Source organism: Neopsephotus bourkii, unplaced genomic scaffold (genome assembly GCF_033783945.1).
Source record: "Neopsephotus bourkii isolate Nb327-2 ecotype Australia unplaced genomic scaffold, CSIRO-AGI_Nbou_v1 NB_580, whole genome shotgun sequence".
NCBI classification, from domain to species: Eukaryota; Metazoa; Chordata; class Aves; order Psittaciformes; family Psittacidae; genus Neopsephotus; species Neopsephotus bourkii.
The window spans coordinates 870,307-889,907 of NW_026901081.1; the positions used below are offsets into that span (position 1 = coordinate 870,307).

Genomic DNA, 19,601 nt, shown 5'->3' on the forward strand with positions numbered 1-19,601 from the left:
GACCCCAACTCCATCTGAACCAACAAGGGAACTATACAAGGAGCAAGGGAAGGAGCAGGGGAGGGTGAACCCCTTTATATGAAGGTTTTCCTGCTCTGGGGGTGGCTCTTGCGCATGGAAACGAAGTCACTGAATAAGAAGTATTAAAATCCAGTGCAATGAAACGTGGTTCCCACAGGCTCATCCCCCCTTTGGGTTGTAATCCCTTAAGGAATGGCTGAATCAACCCATGCGGACAGCACTGGGAAGGGAAGGCAGGAGTCAATGACAGCCCAAAGGCGGATCCAGCCTCTGCGCCCGCATGGAAACTGCCCCGGTTGTCACGGTCCTGTGGCCACCCCAGAGCCTCGTTACAGCCTCCGCTGCTCCCAGTCACTGCTTGGCATCACCCATGGGAGATGCAGCCAATGACCCACGGGAGGGGGGTGCTGGGGGTGAATGGGGCAGAGCTGGGCAATGACAGCACATGGGTTGGGATGCCAGGAGCCAGGATGCTCTCCTGCACCCCTAAATCGTGGTGACAGAAGTTGGGGTGCTAAAAATGACTTTTTTTGGACAAAATTCACCCCATTTGCCCTTTTTTCCTCCCATTTTCCTGCTTTCACCCCGGGGACCAGGTGAGGCCCAGCCCTCTTGTCCTCATGAGAGAAGTGATAACGGCGGTGGCAGGGATGAATCGGGGTGACCCCATCCCCATGAAGCCCTGAGTGAGTGACAGGGATGCTGCTGCCCCATGCCCATCCCTCCATCCAGGATGGAGTTAACACTGGGATGGTGAGGACATTTTGGGAAGGAGGGAGCAGGAATTTGGTCACCTGGGGGCTGTTTCGTCATTAAAGGTCACCTGGGCCAGAATGAAGGCTCGTCCTTTTCCTTGCGGGGGGGGTCATTCCCTCCTGGATAACCCCTTCCCGCACTGGGATGTATCCCAGTCCCTTGCAGTCCCCTGGGAATGATGGAAGGACAAACAGCCACGACAGGGGTCACTGGGAGCCCTGGTGTCCCAGCGTCGAAACCTGTCCCCTGTGGAAGGGGACGAGTCCAGGTTGGGGTGCACTATAAGGCACATAGGAAAGCAGGGTGCAGCACCCATGGGTGCCCCTCTACGGTGCCCATATGAGAATGAGCATCCTCTGTGCTCCAGTTCCTCCCAGTAAGGGAGCACCCAGCATGGAGCCTTCCTGGGAGCTGCATCCCAAGCTAAGAGCCACCAAGCCCTATCTGCACCAGCAACACCTATGCCAACCAAGGACCCTGTGATTCTGGGGGGGCTGAGTCCACTGTCACCATCACCCCATCATGTGCCACCTCCCCTCTGGGCATCATCCCAGTGCAATGGCATTCCATGGGGACACCTTGGACTTGGGATGCGCCCGTTGGTTGTGGAGGGAGGATGAAACTGGGGCAAAGCCTCCATGCTGTGAACCAGCACTACTCAAACCTGAGCTTAAGGGTGAAGCCTAACATCAAGCTTATTAATCCTTTGGGGTGGGGGGGGATTTGGGTGTTCAATAGCAACACCTTAGGGACACCCTGAGATGTTCGGGATGCTGCTGTGCCAGGAAAGGAGCAGCGATGGCCTTGGAAGGGGATGAGCAGGTCCCACTGTGGGACCATGAGCTGTGGGTAAGTGATGCCATGGGCCAGCAGAGCCTGTATCACAGAACCACAGAGTGGTTTGGGTTGGAAGGGACCTTAAAGCTCCTCCATTCCCAACCCCTGCCACGGGCAGGGACCCCTTCCACTGGAGCAGCTTGCTCCAAGCCCCATCCTGGCTCTCTGGTTCAAGACAAATGGGTTTAAACCCCACCAAAACCAGCGCTGGCCCCAAGTAAAAGGTTTGAGGCCAAGCTTAATACCCAAGGATTAAGAGCATCCCTTGGATGACCACGACCGTGCCATGGGGATGCAGGAGCTCCCTGGACCAGAGGGCTCCATCAATGGAGCTTGAGGGGGGGCATCTCGGAGACACCGCAGTTGGGGATGGGGGATGCAGGCACAAACCCATCCCCTACACGGGGGGATGCTCAGCACAGTGGGGAAGCCCTGAATCTCCCATAGGGAAACTAAACCCAGTGCAATTTACTTGCCAAGAGCCAGAAGGAACCAGAAATAACCCCACCAGTGGCTGCTCCCTGGGGCCACCCCAACCTCCACCAGCTCCAAACCCCACTCGCATCAATGCGAACACACCGCGGAAGGCAACCGGGGTCTGGAATTCCCCCGTTCCCACTGGATCACGTAAGCCTTTTATTCCCAGCCCGCCTTTAATAGAGCCTGTAACCCAAACCTGCCCACTGGGATTCCAGCGAGGGCTTCCCCTCCCCATGGGGGAGCCGGGTTTCAGCCGATGGCTCCTGCAGATAAAGGGGCTAAAAAGGGAGCCGCCGCTCGGGAACACTTTGGGAACGGCTCTCGGAGGCAGCATGGGACAAGGAAGGGGGGGAATTACCGGTTAACTCAGCGCTATCGCATCCCCCCGTGCCCCATAGGGACAACGAAACCATCACAGAAACGCATCTTAAAGGCAAACGGTGGCAGCGGCATCCCCCAGCCCCTCACCGCGGCATCGCGCCCGCTGCAGGGGCTTGCCTGGGATTTTCCAGCCCTGCCGCCGTTCCCATCCCGTTTCCCAGGCAGCGGATGCGGAGTTTTCCCTTAACCTACTTCTCCCCTTCCCCACCCTTTATCCTAACCCACATTCGCGCTGCGGCAGCGGAAGACAGCACCGGGGATTGGGGCGGGGGAGCTCCAAATCACCGCATCCCACTTCAGGCGATGCTCCCCCCGTGTCTCCTTAAGGATAAGGTCACGGTATACCCCCCCCCTCCTCAAAGCACCCCCTTCACACAGCCCGAAGCTGCAGCACCCCCAACCCCCCCCCAAGGGGTATTTAACCCATTCAAGGGGGTGACCCCCTATGGACGAGCCCCCCCACAGCGCCAAGGGGGGTCCCGGGGCTGCCCCTTACCTGCCCCCGCCGCGCTCCCCTCCGGCTCTTTATGAATGAACCCGCGGGCGCGCTGCTCCGGCTCGCCCCGCCCCTTTTCCATGACGTCACGCCGCGAAGCTCCGCCCACCCTCCCAGCACTTAGCCCCGCCCTTGCCTCCGGTAGCGCCCCCTGCCGGGCGCGGAGGGAGCAGCGGGGGGAAGGGGGATGGAGGGGGGGGATTTGGGGGTGTTTGGCTTCATCCTAAAGGAGGAGGGGTTTTGGGGGGGAAAAGGGAAAAACAAGGGGTTTACATGTGAAACAAGAAGGTTTTAAAGAAATAAGAGGGTTTTGACCCATATGGGCACTGTAGGGGAGCACCCATGGGTGCTGCACCCTGCTTTCCTGTGTGCCTTATAGTGCACCCCAACCTGGACTCGTCCCCTTCCCCAGGGGACAGGTTTCGACGCTGGGACACCAGGGCTCCCAGTGACCCCTGTCCTGGCTGTTTGTCCTTCCATCATTCCCAGGGCACTGCAAGGGACTGGGATGCATCCCAGTGCGGGAGGGGGTTATCCAGGAGGGAATGACCCCCCCCGCAAGGAAAAGGACGAGCCTTCATTCTGGCACAGGTGACCTTTAATGACGAAACAGCCCCCAGGTGACCAAATTCCTGCTCCCTCCTTCCCAAAATGTCCTCACCATCCCAGTGTTAACTCCATCCTGGATGGAGGGATGGGCATGGGGCAGCAGCATCCCTGTCACTCACGCAGGGCTTCATGGGGATGGGGTCACCCCGATTCATCCCTGCCACCGCCGTTATCACTTCTCCCATGAGGACAAGAGGGCTGGGCCTCACCTGGACCCTGGGGTGAAAGCAGGAAAATGGGAGGAAAAAAGGGCAAATGGGGTGAATTTTGTCCAAAAAAAGTCATTTTTAGCGCCCCAACTTCTATCACCATGATTTAGGGGTGCAGGAGAGCATCCTGGCTCCTGGCACAGGGATGCGAAGATCCTTGTCCTCATCCACAAGATGCTTCGAGCACCATTGGTGCCTTCATCCCGCTCCAAAGCTGTGATGGGCATCACAGAGCTTGGAATGGGGGACCCCTCAATTCCCCCTCTCCATCAGTCCTCCCCTCCCTGCACGGTCCAGCTCCACCAGTGCGGTCCAGCTCTACCTCAGGGCACCAGCAAGGTTTTACCCCCCCCATCTCCAAAACAGAGGGAGCAGCAGCACTGTGATGATGCTCCTGACCCCCCCAATGCCCCCCCCAATAAACGAGGATGTTTCTATATATAATATATATATATTTAAAACAAACAGACAGACAAACAGAGCTATCTGGGTGCTGCGATGGAGCGAGCGGGTTAGCGAGAGGCCCGGGCCGAGGGGGGACACCACGGGCAGATTGACCCTGGGATGGTCCCATGGCATGGCCGGGGGTCCCAGGGGAAAAGGGGAAGGGTGAGGGGGGGATGTGACAGGGTTGTGACCCCCCCTGCTCCCCCTAACTCCCCAAAGCAGGCACACACACAACCGGAGAGCAAGGCAGGCTCCTGGCTGTACACAGCATCCTCCGGCCGGTCCCCAGGGATGCTCCTTGACGCCTTCCCAAGTGGGCTCATCTCATCCCCCTCCCCATCTTCTCCACACCCCCACATTGCTTCGTGTCCCACAGCCCCTCCCCAGTCCCGTGTGGTGGCCGGAGGGGGGGGACACACACGGGACAATAGGGGGGGACCGGGGCTCATCCCCCCCAACCCCGAGCACACGGAGAGCAGCCGGGTTGGAGATGAGAGGCGCTGGGGCTGGGGGTGGCGGGGAGGGGGGGTCAGGACCCCCATCCTCTGCATAAAGGGGGGGCAGCACCCCCCTTCCTCGCCGGGCCGGCCCTGGGGGGCTGTGGCTGTTCATGCTCTCCAGAGGAGGAGGTGGTTGGTGCTGTCGTCCCTTCCCACCGTCTCGCTGCTGCTGGTCAGGCGGAAATCCTCGTACCCGTCCCCGCCACTGATCACCAGCATCTTGGGCTTGGAGAGAGCCAGGGCAGGGGCACGGGGACGGGATGGGTCTCGTTTCTCTGCCTCGCCTGGCTTCTCGGCCCCTGCCGTGTGGAGAGCACCGATGGGTGCTGATGGATGGGCCCTCGCGGTGTCCATGTTCCCAGCAGCATCGCAGCAGCAGCATCCCGTTAGTACCATCCCACTGGCACTGCCCCACCAGCGTCATCCCAGCATCCTCCTATCAGCGCCATCCCACCAGTATCCCACCAGCATCATCCCACCATCCTCCTACCAGCACCATCCCACCAGTATCCCACCAGCATCATTCTACCAGCACCATCCCACCAGTATCCCACCAGCATCATCACACCATCCTCCTACCAGCGCCATCCCACCAGTATCCCACCAGCATCATCCCACCATCCTCCTACCAGCGCCATCCCACCAGTATCCCACCAGCATCATCCCACCATCCTCCTACCAGCACCATCCCACCAGTATCCCACCAGTATCCCACCAGCATCATTCTACCAGCACCATCCCACCAGCATCCCACCAGCAGCCTCCTACCAGCAGCATCCCACCAGCATCATCCCACCAGCATCATCCCACCATCCTCATACCAGTGCCATCCCACCAGTATCCCACCAGCATCATTCTACCAGCACCATCCCACCAGCATCCCACCAGCAGCCTCCTACCTGCATCATCCCACCAGCACCATCCCACCATCCTCCTACCAGCACCATCCCACCAGTATCCCACCAGCATCATTCTACCAGCATCATCACACCAGCATCATCCCACCATCCTCCTACCAGCGCCATCCCACCAGTACCCCACCAGCATCATTCTACCAGCACCATCCCACCAGCAGCCCACCACCATCCTCCTACCAGCACCATCCCACCACCATCCCACCAACACCATCCCAGAATCATCCCAGCAACATCATTCCAGCAGCATGATCCCAGCATCCTCCCACCAGTATCATCCCACCAGCACTGCCTCACCAGCATCCCACCAGCACTATCCTAGCATCAGCCTCCTAGCATCATCCCAGCATCATCCCACCATTAGCATCCCACCAGCAGCAGCCCAGCATCCTCCCACCAGCACCACCCCACCAGCATCGTTCCACCATCACTATCCTAACATCAGCCTCCGCAGCATCATTCCACCACTAGCATCCCACCACTAGCATCCCACTAGCAACATCCCAGCATCCTCCCACTGGCATCATGCTACCAGCATCCCACCAGCACCATCCCAGCATCATCTTCCCAGCATCCTCCCACCAGCATCCTCTGAATGTCACCACCACTTTCCCAGGTGCCATCCCTTGGTCCCCCAAAATCTCCTCCCATCCCCAAATTATCCCCTCCCACCCACATTAACCATTCCCACCCGAATCACCTCATTCCCCCTTCATTGCCTCCATCTCCCCATCCCACCCCTCAGAGATGGTGACACTCTGGTGGCTTTCCCCCATAAGAATCAGGGTCTCCCAGGGAAACCTGGGGTCACTCAAGCCATCCCCAAACCCTGGAGGAGCAGCTGAACACCCAATTCCCTCCCTTCCCATTTTCCTCCTTGGACTCTAACACAAGGACGGAGCGGGCACTCTGGTGGCCACATTCCAGGGTTATCCATCAGCATTCCATTGCCTTGGACTGGGTCAGGATTGTCCCGTGTCCATCCCCCCCCATTATCCCACCTACCGGTCTCCCTTGGCAACGGGAAGAGGACATCGAAGCCATCGGGCAGCTCGATGGCGGTGAGGAAGCGGACGTGGCCGGTGTGGCCCTGGGCCAGCCCCACCAGCGCCGGAGCTGCCTTGGCCGACACGGACAGGGTCAGCACCACGCCGGCGCTGGTCCCGATCCATAGCAAATCCTTGCACGCCAGCAGAGCCGTGATCCGCAGGCAGGCGGCCTTGTGCTGCCGGATGATGGCATCCGAGCCTGCGGAGCACCCGGCCGTCAGCATCCCACCCTGACCTGCATCCCAGCATCCCAGCATCCCAGCATCCCATCCCGGCATCCCATCCCAGCATCCCATCCCATCATCCCATCCCAGCATCCCATCCCGGCATCCCATCCCAGCATCCCAGCATCCCATCCCGGCATCCCATCCCGGCATCCCATCCCACACCCACCCATCCCCCCGCATCCCATCCGCATCCCATCCCAGCATCCCATCCCAGCATCCCAGCATCCCATCCCAACATCCCATCCCAGCATCCCATCCCAGCATCCCAGCATCCCATCCCAGCATCCCAGCATCCCATCCCAGCATCCCATCCCGGCATCCCATCCCAGCATCCCATCCCGGCATCCCATCCCAGCATCCCATCCCGGCATCCCATCCCGGCATCCCATCCCAGCATCCCATCCCGGCATCCCATCCCCCACATCCCATCCCATCCCATCCCAGCATCCCATCCCGGCATCCCATCCCAGCATCCCATCCCGGCATCCCATCCCGGCATCCCATCCCAGCATCCCATCCCGGCATCCCATCCCGGCATCCCATTCTGGCATCCCATCCCAGCCTCCCATCATCCCATCCCGGCATCCCATCCCAGCATCCCATCCCAGCATCCCATCCCAGCATCCCAGCATCCCATCCCAGCATCCCAGCATCCCATCCCGCATCCCAGCATCCCATCCCAGCATCCCAGCATCCCATCCCGGCATCCCAGCATCCCATCCCAGCATCCCATCCCGGCATCCCATCCCAGCATCCCAGCATCCCATCCCAACATCCCATCCCAGCATCCCAGCATCCCATCCCGGCATCCCAGCATCCCATCCCGGCATCCCATCGGCATCCCATCCCAGCATCCCAGCATCCCATCCCAACATCCCATCCCAGCATCCCAGCATCCCATCCCGGCATCCCAGCATCCCATCCCGGCATCCCATCCCGGCATCCCATCCCAGCATCCCAGCATCCCATCCCAACATCCCATCCCAGCATCCCAGCATCCCATCCCAGCATCCCAGCATCCCATCCCGGCATCCCATCCCGGCATCCCATCCCAGCATCCCAGCATCCCATCCCAACATCCCATCCCAGCATCCCAGCATCCCATCCCAGCATCCCATCCCAGCATCCCATCCCACCATCACAGCATCCCATCCCACCATCACAGCATCCCATCCCAGCATCCCAGCATCCCATCCCAGCATCCCATCCCAGCATCCCATCCCGGCATCCCTGTGGTGTGTGGGACGTAGGGAAGGGACATCAGGAACCCCAGGGTGCTGTAGGATGGTGATGGGCCTGTGCGGACACTTCATTGTCCTGTGGGACTATGAAGATGCCCAGGGATCTGGTTCTCCACATGGGATCATGCACAGGCTCAGGGGCTGCCCTGTGTCCATGTGGGAATATGGAGATGCCCAGAGACTGCTTGATTCCAGTGTGGGGCTATTCACATGTCATCCAGGGGATTCCCTATTACCCTATGGCATTATGAAGCCATTCAAGGGATTCCCTATTACCCTATGGCATTATGAAGCCATCCAGGGGATTCCCTATTATATTACCCTGTGGCGTTATGAACCCATCCAGAGGATTCCCTATTACCTTATGGCATTATGAAGCCATCCAGGTGATTCCCTATTATCCTATGGCATTATGAAGCCATCCAGAGGATTCCCTATTACCCTATGGCATTATGAATCTATCCAAGGTGATTCCCTATTACCCTGTGGCGTTATGAAGCCATCCAGAGGATTCCCTATTACCTTATGGCATTATGAAGCCATCCAGGTGATTCCCTATTATCCTATGGCATTATGAAGCCATCCAGAGGATTCCCTATTACCCTATGGCATTATGAATCCATCCAGGTGATTCCCTATTACCCTATGGCATTATGAAGCCATCCAAGGGATTCCCTATTACCCTATGGCATTATGAAGCCATCCAGAGGATTCCCTATTACCCTATGGCATTATGAATCCATCCAGGTGATTCCCTATTATCCTATGGCATTATGAATCCATCCAGGGGACTCCCTATTACCTTATGGTATTATGAAGCCATACAGCAGATTCCCTATTACCCTATGGCATTATACTGATGCCCAGGGGTTGCCCTATTTCTGCACTGGATTACGCACGTATCCAAGGGTGCCCTGCTCCTGTGTGGGATTATGAAGCCACCCATGGGATCCCCTAATACCCTCTGAGATTACGCTGATACCCAGGGCTTGCCCTCTTCCTACATGGGATTATGCAGCCACCCAGGCCTTGCCCTATTACCCCATGGGTCGGGATGCAGGAGGTACCACATTTCCCACCCCTGGATGCTGCAGAGCATCCCGTCTCCATGGCAGACAATGGCCACTGGTGATGGTGACGGGGATGGTACCCACTGGTGGCGCTTACCCGCCAGCATCTTGTGCACCGGAGGGGTGATATCGACCTCAGCCAACTGCTCGTAGCTGGTGGCGTGGTAGAGCCGGACCTGGGCACTGCTCTGCAGCGCGACCCACACGCCCGTGCCCGAGCTCACCATGCACGTGACGCTGCGCCCGCTGTCCTGCCCCACCTGGAGCGCGTGCTGCAAGGGACACCGAGCCGCGGCGAGAGGACGGTGCCGCCGGTGCCCATCACCGTCCCCTCGCGCCTCCCCGCCACCGCCGCCCCTCGCACCTCTTGTGCCAACGTGGAGGTGTTGAGGACCATGACCCGGTTTTGGCAGCCGCACCAGAGCTTCCCTGCCACCGCCACCATCTTGGTGATGGGGCTCCCTGGTGAGCCCAGCGACACCGACTTGGAGGCTTGGGGGTCCCAGAAGCGGCCTGTGAGGAGCAGGAGGGGGGTGAGGAGTCAAAGCACCCCCAGAAAACACCACCTTGACCTGGCTTGGTGGGAGGTTGTGGCTGCAGATGCCTGTCTCCAGGTTCCCCATTAGGGGGCACATGAGCTGAGCTCCCCAGGGGATGCCAGAAGCAGCCAAGGACCATGAGGAGGATGCTTTTGGGGTCTCCAGCATCCCTCAGTGTGATTTCCCTTCCCATAGAGGCAGGGAAGCCACCAGCACTGAGAGCATCTCTCCAGGGGCTGCCCAAGCCACCCATCCAAGAACCACCCCCTTTGGGCCTTCATTTAACCCCACCAGTGCCTTTTGATGTCCCAAATCCATCCTCACCTGCCTCCCGCTGGTACGCAACAAGCTCCCCATTGGCCAACGACACGAGCACCTGGTTATCCAGGTACCTGTGAGGGGAAAACCCCTTTGTCAAACCCTGCTCATCCACCCCAAAACCACGCTGCTAGGGCCAGCCTGGGGGTGCAAATCCCCCTGGGGTGCTTACAGGATGCACATGACAGCAGCAGCGTGTTGCATCTTCATGCTGTTCTTCCTGTTCCGGATGTTATCCGAGGACTGGTACACATGGATGCTGCAGGAGAGCAAAGCTTGAGCTCACCTCAATGGGGGCCCCATAGGCAGGGATCCTGCCCGCCCCACGGACGTACCAGCCATCCTCAGTGCCCAACCACATGGAGCTCTGATGGGCTTCAGGGTCAAGGCTGAGGAGGTCCTCGAGGCTGCCGCGGGTGAAGGAGCCGCGGCTGGAGCGGCGCAGGGCTCGTCCATCCGTGGGGCTCTCGCCGTGCCGGGCCGGGCCGTAGGTGCCAGTGATGGGCATGAAGCCGGGTTCTTGCTCTTCCTCTGAGCTCGTTGTCTCCACTGCTGCCTCCTTGCAGCTTGGGATCTCTTCATCTGTGGAGGAGGAGGAGGAGGAGGAAGGAATGGGTCAGAGCAGGACCATTGGATACCCACCAAAGTGATGGGGAAGAGACCATAGGTCCCCTTGGTCAAACTCCGGGGAGGACATAGGGATGCTGAGCCCCCAAACCCAGGTTTTACCCAAAGCCACCCATGGTAATATGGTTTAGAGCGAGGTGTCCCTGCCCATGGCAGGGGGGTTGGAACTTGATGATCTTAAGGTCCTTTCCAACCCAAACTATTCTATGGTTCTATGGTGTTGCAGATACCCCCCAACACCTCTTTTCCCAAGATCTTGCCTCAAAGGCCTCCACCTGCAGATGTCCCCATGGAATCCAAGCCAAACCAATGGAGATGCTCGCAACTTTGGGTCAAAAAAAGGGGGGTTTTTGCTAAGGAGGAGCTGGGGAGGACTCACTGCCGAAGCTGGAGGAGATGGTGGAGTGGCTGGCTTGGCTCTGCAGCGTCCCTGATGGACTGGGTGAGGACTCATCATCCGTGTCATCACTATCAAAGGGCACCAGCTCCCTGTTGCCACCATCGACCGGCTCCGAGAGCTCCAGCGACGAGCCCGAGATGGAGATGTGCAGGCAGGGCTGCGGCCCCGCATCCTCCGGCTGCACCGGCACCAGCTCCGAGGAGGGGCTGCCCACGGGCTCCCTGCCACCACAGTGGGATTGAGGGGGGGGGAAAGAACCAGCTCCAGCATCACCCCTTCCCTCCGGCTCCGTGGTGCCGGTGGGAATGTCCTACCTATAGACCCGCTTGAGGCCGGGCACCGAGGCGATGCAGAGGATCCGTGCGGAGCAGACGGCGATGCAGGCTTCCACGGTGGGTTCCTTACGGATGCTGAGCAAACAGACCTGCCCCACGTAGCCATCGCTGTTGCAAACCCACACTTCATGGGAGCTCTCCGGGCTGCCGTGGCTGGGAGAAGCACAGGAGAACTGCAAGGGAGGAAAGGATGGGATGAGCTGGGTCGCTTGGGAATGATGCGGGAGCTCTCGCACCCAGCAACAAGCACACCGGGATGGAGAGGACCACAGGCTCCAATGGGATGCTCGAACGCAACCTCTGAATACCTGCATCCCGCTCCGTGTCTTCATGATGGGGATGGCCTTGAGGAACTCTGGGTCCAGGCAGTTCTTGCTGGAAGCTGGGAAAATCAAAGTGAAGGATGAAGAAGTGATGGAGGAACGGGGTCTATCAAAGCAGGAGGTGATGCTGAGCCCACCACCACATCCACCCCCCCGGTCCCTGCTGTTACCCAGCTTTTTCTTGGCATCCTCAAAGGCTTGCTCAAAGCCGAGCCGGGCGTCGGGGTTGGGGAACTCAAAGATGAAGTTCTCGGTGCCATCAGCTTTGGTGGTGCTGAGCTCCACCTTGTTGGGGGGGAAGGCCATGCTGAAGGACAGGGATTGCTTCTCCGCCAGCTCCCGGTGGATGGCGGCCATCAGGTCCTTGATCACATCATCCAGGCCCTGGGTATGGGGACAATGCTCAGGTATGGGGACAAAGCTCATGGATGGGCCACCACCAGCCATGTGGCTGATGCTGCTCCTCATCTGTCCCCAGGCATCCGTTAGGAGCTGCCCCAACCCTCCCTGTGGCTTTAGAGCTGGTGGCATCTGGGTTCTCTGAGGACACTCATGGCCACCAACCCTTCCAGAGGCTCTCCTTCCCACCAAGGACATCCCAAGTGGTCCCATTGGGAATATGTTCATCCAAGGGACAGCTCCAGGGCCACCATCCCCATACCTGGTGGGGGAAGCTGAGGGTCTCTGATAACTTGCTGACTTGCCCCAGTGTGCTGAGGTCTTCATCCAGGCGGCAGATGCTCTTCTGGATGCTCTCCCGGTTGGTGGCTTGAGAGGCGCCTGTGTGGGGGCACATGTATGGCATCAACCCCTTCTGCCCACCAGCCAGAGGTGAGCAATGGGTTATGGGATGGGATGGGGCACTCCACCAGACCTTTGACGATGTCCACATCCTCCAGTGGCAGCTTCCAGAGCAGTTTGTACTTGCTGGCAGTGTCGATCACGCTGGCCGCCGTGTACCTTGTGAGGGTGGAAGGGATGGTGGAGCTGCACCCATATCCCCAGCACCCTAAAGCCAGGTCAGCCCAGTGGGGACAACCCTCCCATGGGTTAATCCCAGTGGTGGTACTCACAGGCTCATGGAGCTACGGCGGAGGGAGCCTGACTTGCGCTTCAATGTGGTGCACACCAGCAGGTCCGAGAAGAGGAAGAAGGAGCGGTCCTTCTTCCCACCCACTGCCTTCTATGGAGCAGTGGGAACACCAAGGGGTTAATGGCCAACATGATTAATATGGCCAACATAATTAATGGCCAACATAATTAATGCTAAACATAATTAATGGCCAACATAATTAATGCCAAACTGAAGCAGGGAGCGCTCCCTGCCTCAGTTTCCCCATGTGCTGCTTTGGTATAAGGAGGCTGCAGGGTATGATGGGTCCCACACAACCATCCGCATGGGACCTGCTATATGTCCTTGTGATGGTGAATGGAGGCAATGGTGCAATGGCCGTGTGGGCAAACCCATAGGGTCTCACTCATGAGGAAGCACCAGCACCATGGGAACACCAGCCATGGGCTCACCAAGAGCCTCATGGTCTCCATCTCCAGCCTCCTGCCTGCTCCCAAACCCATTTTGTTATCCCCCACACTTGGGGAATTTGATATCGTCCCCATCAATCTGTCATTGATTATCCATCCACCCATCCATCTATCCATCCATCCATCCATCCACCCATCCATCCATCCACCCATCCATCCATCCATCCATCCATCCATCCATCCATCCATCCATCCACCTACCCATCCATCCATCCATCCACCTACCCATCCATCCTTATACAATCATATAGTATCTCAAATTGGAAGGGACCCATAAGGATGATCAAATCCAACTCCCTGTTCCTTGCAGGACTACCAACACTAAACTATATGACTAAGAACATCACCCAGACATTCCTTGAACTCTCACAGGCTTTGTGTCATGACCACCTGGGGAGGCTGTTCCAGTGACCGGCAACTCTCTCAACAAGGAACCTTTACCTAATGGCAATCTGGACTTCCCCTGATGCAGCTTCCATCCATCCATCCAACTATCCATCCATCCACCCACCCACCCACCCACCCATCCCCCCATCCATCCATCCACCCATCCGTCCGTCCATCCGTCCGTTCGTCCATCCACCCACCCACCCATCCATCCACCACCACCACCACCACCATCCATCCATCCATCCACCACCCACCCATCCACCTCCATCCATCCATCCATCATCCTCCACCACCACCTCCATCCATCCATCCATCCTCCTCCACCCACCACCCATCCACCATCCATCATCCATCATCCATCCATCATCCATCACCCCACCACCACCCCACCATCCATCCATCCATCCATCCATCCCCATCATCCACCACCATCCATCCATCCTCCATCCATCCTCCATCCACCCCATCCATCCATCCTCCATCCATCCATCCCTCCATCCATCCCTCCACCACACCATCCATCCTATCCAATCTATCCATCTCCAACCACCACCATCCATCATTCCATCCATCCATCCATCCATCCACCCACCCATCCATCCATCCATCCATCCATCCATCCATCCATCCATCCATCCATCCATCCTCCACCACACCCCACCACCACCCCCCATCCATCCATCCATCCGCCCATTCATCCATCCATCCATCCATCCATCCATCCATCCATCCATCCATTCCTCCATCCATCCATTCCTCCATCCAACCATCCATCCACCCACCCTCCCACCCATCCACCCACCCATCCATCCATCCATCCATCCATCCATCCACCCACCCACCCATCCATCCATCCATCCATCCCTCCATCCACCCACCCACCCATCCATCCATCCATCCATCCATCCATCCATCCATCCATCCATCCACCCACCCACCCACCCACCCACCCACCCATCCATCCATCCATCCATCCATCCATCCATCCATCCACCCACCCATCCATCCATCCATCCATCCATCCATCCATCCATCCACCCGTCCACCTGTAGCCTCCCGTGGGCACACAGTCATCCCATGACTTGCAGTCACAGCCTCCCACTGTCCCATCCAGTGTGTGGTCCCATGGCCCTGATAGCATCAAGGGACCATTCAGTTCTTACCACTTCCACGACCATCTCCTGGCGCAGGAACCTGCGAAGTGGGGCCTGGAGCTGTGGGGACAAGGAGGCTCATGAGTGTGGAACCCCAGGGGGGGACCATCATGGGCTTTCTCCCTTCCTTTGCAGCCCCCTGGCTCAGAACAGGCACCCCAGAGCTTTCCAAACCCCCCATGAACCCACCAAGGCCAAGTGATGATGGGTAAAGCAGAACCCAGAGGAGAAACCAAGCAGCCGAGCCTGGGATGGCCCAGAAAGAGCAGAACTGGCTCATTTTGGGGACAAGGTAAGACTGACCCTGTGTGAGACCCCCGTACGTACGTCCTCCATCCCTTCAATGTGGGACTCGATCTCCTGCACGATCCGTGCGTTCCTCTCCACCTCCTCCGCGCTCTTCATGCCCTTGTTGATCCTCTCGGCCACTTGCTTGATGTTGCGCTGGGCATCGATGAGGAAAGGGTGGTCGGGGTGGTCCTCAGGCGTGTGCTTCAGCAGGTCCTACCATGGGGATGTCACCACAGGCAAAGTCATCAGCGATGCCATGACACCAACAAGCAGAAGTCCCCACCACACTGCTCTGGCTGCTGGGGATGGAAACCAGCCCCATGCAGGAACGAAGCAAGGCTTTGAGCTTTGGCCACCACCAGCCTGGTTTATGCTCCCCACTAAAGAGGCCACCAGCTCCTGAGAGCACATCATCACCTTGTGTGGATGGCTGAAATTCCTCACTGGAAGTGTTCAAAGTGAGGTTGGAATGGGGCTTGGAGCAAGCTGCTCCAGTGGAAGGTGTCCCTGCCCATAGTAGGGGTTGGAGCTGGATGGGCTTTAAGGTCCCTTCAACCCAAACCATTCTGTGACCCTATGGAAGCACCACTCATCACCAGGAAGAATGCCCCTGGCACAGGGAAACTGAGGCCCAAATGGTGCTGCAATGTCCAACCTTGCAGCAGAAAGGTAGAGGGGAAGGGGACATCACAGCCATGTTAGTGGGGACAGCAGGGTGACATCCTCAGGGTGACCATCCCCAGGAGGACAGAGCCATGTGCATGCCTGGGGACACCAGCTCCGTGTCAAGGGATGGGAAAAGAGGCCAGGAGAGACCTGAGAGCCCTAAAAGCTCCTGTTAACAGGGGTAAGGAGGAGCAGTGGTGCCCCCAGGTCCTGGCATGGCACAGGCACCCTCCTGCCTGCACCCACCTTCACCAGCAGCTCGTAGCGTGGGATCCTCTGCACCGGCTTGATCATCAGGTCAGACAGAGCCTGCTTCTCCTTGTTCTCCCGCATGCTTTGCTGCAAAACACCCATGGGGGACAAGGATGGGCCCGTTAGGTTGGACACGGGGTCCCTGCTGTGTCCCACCAGCCCAGGATCGGGAACAGCACCCATTTGGTGCCAGGGTGACTGTGTTTTACACCACCCGCAGTGACACTGGTTCATCCCAACTTTGCCTCTTTGCAACAGACCCAAGAAGAATATGGGGGGAAATACCCCAGTCTGACCATAGATTACCAGTTTGCTCCCATTAACCCCCATCCCACCCCACCAGCAGCCTTGCAAGTGGCTCTGGACCATCCATGGGGAGAAGAATCAGGACCCACCTCCAGGAACTTCATGAATGCCGGCCGGGCTTCCTTGGCAATCCGGACAGCATCCTTGGCATTGAGGAAGTTATCGATGTAGGCAGAGTAGATGTTCACCAGCACGTCCTTGGAGAACTGGGAGGGGAAAAGGGGGATAGATCCAGCATGGACATCCTGGATAAGCCTGGAAGAAGCTGCCCCAAGGGTTAAACTGGCTCAGGGCTGCAGTGGGGAGGGTTCACCCCCCATCCACCCCCCTTGGTTTTTCACATTACGCTAAGCAGACAGCAGGCCTGGAGATTATCTCCTGTTCTCCATCCCAGGCCTGTTTGGCCTGTGCTGTAATCACTCCCCTGCCTCTAGATCCCAAACTTCTCCTGCTGGAGCTGGGGTCCTCCAGGGAAATCCACCCCACGAGCACCTACCGACTGCACCAGGAGGTCGCCCACTTTCTGCTTCTCGTGCCAGTTCTGCACACAGTCGTGGATCTGCTCCAGGAACTGCTCGTGGTGCTCCAGCAGCTCGGGGATCTGGTCAAAGATCTCGTCCACCAGCGATGGGTCACACAGCAGCGAGTTCTCCGGTTGCTTCAGCGGCTTCATGTAACCCTATGGGGAAGCAAAGGCACTGGGGTCCCCATAGGTTGCTTTTCCCACCTCTCCCAGTAGGAATTTTCCACCCCCTGTTGAAGAATGGGGATGCTCAATATGGGGATTGGTGGCATCCTGCAGCAGGGGGGGCCCCCAGTGAGCTCCGGGTTGTTGGAGGCACCAGAAGGACCAGACAGCGCCAGTTCCAAGCAGGTTTGGCACCTCATCTTCCCTGAGTCCCATCCCACCCAGTGCATCCCCATTGCAGTGTGGGGACTGGGACAGGTCTGCATGAAGGTGTCCTCTGTCCCTCTGCCATGGCCTTGAGAGGCTCCAAGTCTTTGCTCTCATGAGCCCTGGTCACCTCCATCTGCAACAGAGCCTGACCTTGCTGGGAACTCATGGCAACACAACCATGGGATCCAAAAGCTGATGTGTTCCTGATGGGATTTAGGGTGTTTGAGACCAGGAAGGGCTGGTGGTGGATCAAGCCCTGGACCATTGCACCCAGCAGCCTCTTCTGGGCAATGGCCAATGAGGAACTCTCAGGGCAGGCATGGATCTGGAAGGCTATGCAAGCCCTTTCCTCCTGCTGTGGGGCAGAGCTGGTACCCAAGGATGGAGGTGGATGGTACCAAGGGATGGTCACGACTGGTGCCAAGGGAGAGGAGAGGGGCAGGAATGGAAGAGCTGGATTTGCAATGGATGCAGGGTGGGGAAGGTCTTCTCAAGCCTTGCTGTCGCCTCTGCTTGACTGGTTTGGGGTGATAGCATCCTCCAGGACGGTGGGAGGACCACGGAGCTCTTGTCTTGAGGACAAGACCCACCTTGAGTGGCTTCAGACATCTCCATCCAGTCTGGCAAAGGAGGAATCATCCCCATGAAGAGGTTCCTCAAGCTGATGGTGGGTATCTTGTGGAGACCCAAGTTAGAAGGGCTAAATCCTTCCCGAGGGTCCTAACCCACATCACCTGCCCTACTGTGGCCAACACACCCAGTGGGAGCTGGGCTGTGCCATGCATCCCACCTGCCATGAGACTGGGGGGGCAAGGAAAATATAGGGATGAAGACAAGCCCCCATGCTGGTTCACAGGGAGAGCAGGCAGGGCTTGCCCATGCACCCTCTATGCTGGCTGGAAGATGATGCTCCAAGGTGGTCCTTGTCCTGGTAGCCACCATGCTATGTGTCACCAGGCCATGTCATGGGTCTAAGCACCTTGTCCCAGCTGAGATGGGGAGCTGGGAGCATCTGGAGCCCTGGGACTCCATCCCAAAAAGCAGGTCTCCCTGCTTGCACCATGTCAGGATGGGCAAGAGCTCAGGCATCCGCATCCCATGGCTCCCACCCATGTTCAACCAGTCCGTCCAGTGGGGAACTGGTGAGGCCCAGCACTGTGTCCTCTCAAACCAGCCTCAGAGGATGACACAGACCATGGGATGGTCCCATCCATGCCAAGACCAGGGGGACATCACCCAACTCCAAACCCCATACAGCTTCCCCAGAGACAGGGTCCTTTCACCCTTCCAAGGTAACATCTGTACTAGAAGGAGGTCCTTCCCTCCTGTAGTAACATCTGGGTCTTTAGGGGGATTTATGGGCAGAGCCTGGCTGGGTGCAGGGGTGATGGGTGCCCCATGCCCTCGTGGACATGCCCTTGTCCTATAGGCACTGCTTCACATTGAGCAGAGCAGAGCTCTGAGCTTTAGGTGCTCCCACCTGCAGCCATGCGGTTGGACAACCCACACCAGCCTGACTCAGTCTCCAGGGCGTTGACCACCATTAACCTTCATTAACATCTGAAACGTGGGGTGGACCCTGCGGCCAGGGGGGTTGGAACCAGCTCAGTGAGAAAAGGACAGAGAAAACCCCTTTGCCCCATGGCTGCTGGTAATGGCACTGAGCAGACAAGGGCAGGAAAGGGAATGGGGGGTGTAAGGGGTCCCCCGTCATGGGACAACCACCAGCAACAGCCCAGGAGATGGGGGGCAACACAAGGAAGAGCTTTTGGGGGGTAAGCACAGGAAAAGGTTGGGGACACAACACCTGCAAGGTGACAATGCACCAGGAACACTATGGGCTTGATTTAGGGGACAGAGGTGACCCCCATACCCCGTTCTTGACTCCGTTGCCACGCTGCTCCCACCTCTGTCCCCAACATCCCCACTGCCACCCGCGCCCAATCCACCCCAACTCCCCATAGGGGTGAAACCAGGGTCCAACTTGGGCTCCCAGGGCCGGTGACCCCACGACGCGGGTCCGTACCTGCATCAAGGTGCGCAAGGACTCCACGTAGGACTGCTCCGTGTCCAGCAGCGTCATGATGACGTGTTTCCTCATGTCCTGCCCCGCGTGGGAAGAAAGAGAGGGTGAGTTTTGGGGTGCCACGGGGCAGGGGAGCTGCGTGCTGGGGCCCGGTGGGGAGGCTGAGAGCCGGAGGAGCCCGGCTGGTGTCCAGCTCCCTCTCCACCCCGCTGGAGGAATCCAGGAGGATTAGGAAGTACATGACACGGAGCGCACAGAGACGCCTGGTTTCCGCCCTGGATCTCACAGCCCTACATG

The 19,601-nt window shown here is 58.3% G+C and overlaps 1 protein-coding gene across 1 annotated transcript in view; it reads right to left on the reverse strand.

The window, feature by feature from the left end:
- Nucleotides 1-4,727: 4,727 nt before the first annotated feature.
- The window catches only part of ARHGEF17 (Rho guanine nucleotide exchange factor 17), a 41,206-nt gene continuing 26,332 nt past the window's right edge, over nucleotides 4,728-19,601 (reverse strand). Inside the window, exons 2-21 of the mRNA XM_061351361.1 lie at nucleotides 19,305-19,382; nucleotides 16,877-17,059; nucleotides 16,470-16,586; nucleotides 16,069-16,161; nucleotides 15,193-15,369; nucleotides 14,875-14,925; nucleotides 12,853-12,962; nucleotides 12,654-12,739; nucleotides 12,441-12,559; nucleotides 11,950-12,163; nucleotides 11,765-11,838; nucleotides 11,436-11,629; nucleotides 11,101-11,342; nucleotides 10,430-10,676; nucleotides 10,267-10,353; nucleotides 10,101-10,168; nucleotides 9,602-9,750; nucleotides 9,335-9,509; nucleotides 6,656-6,898; nucleotides 4,728-5,035 (exon numbers count right to left, since the gene is read on the reverse strand). Of these exons, the coding sequence (XP_061207345.1) occupies nucleotides 4,845-5,035; nucleotides 6,656-6,898; nucleotides 9,335-9,509; nucleotides 9,602-9,750; nucleotides 10,101-10,168; nucleotides 10,267-10,353; nucleotides 10,430-10,676; nucleotides 11,101-11,342; nucleotides 11,436-11,629; nucleotides 11,765-11,838; nucleotides 11,950-12,163; nucleotides 12,441-12,559; nucleotides 12,654-12,739; nucleotides 12,853-12,962; nucleotides 14,875-14,925; nucleotides 15,193-15,369; nucleotides 16,069-16,161; nucleotides 16,470-16,586; nucleotides 16,877-17,059; nucleotides 19,305-19,382 (2,898 nt within the window). The 3' untranslated portion in view covers nucleotides 4,728-4,844. The remainder of the gene's footprint in view (nucleotides 5,036-6,655; nucleotides 6,899-9,334; nucleotides 9,510-9,601; nucleotides 9,751-10,100; nucleotides 10,169-10,266; nucleotides 10,354-10,429; nucleotides 10,677-11,100; nucleotides 11,343-11,435; nucleotides 11,630-11,764; nucleotides 11,839-11,949; nucleotides 12,164-12,440; nucleotides 12,560-12,653; nucleotides 12,740-12,852; nucleotides 12,963-14,874; nucleotides 14,926-15,192; nucleotides 15,370-16,068; nucleotides 16,162-16,469; nucleotides 16,587-16,876; nucleotides 17,060-19,304; nucleotides 19,383-19,601) is intronic.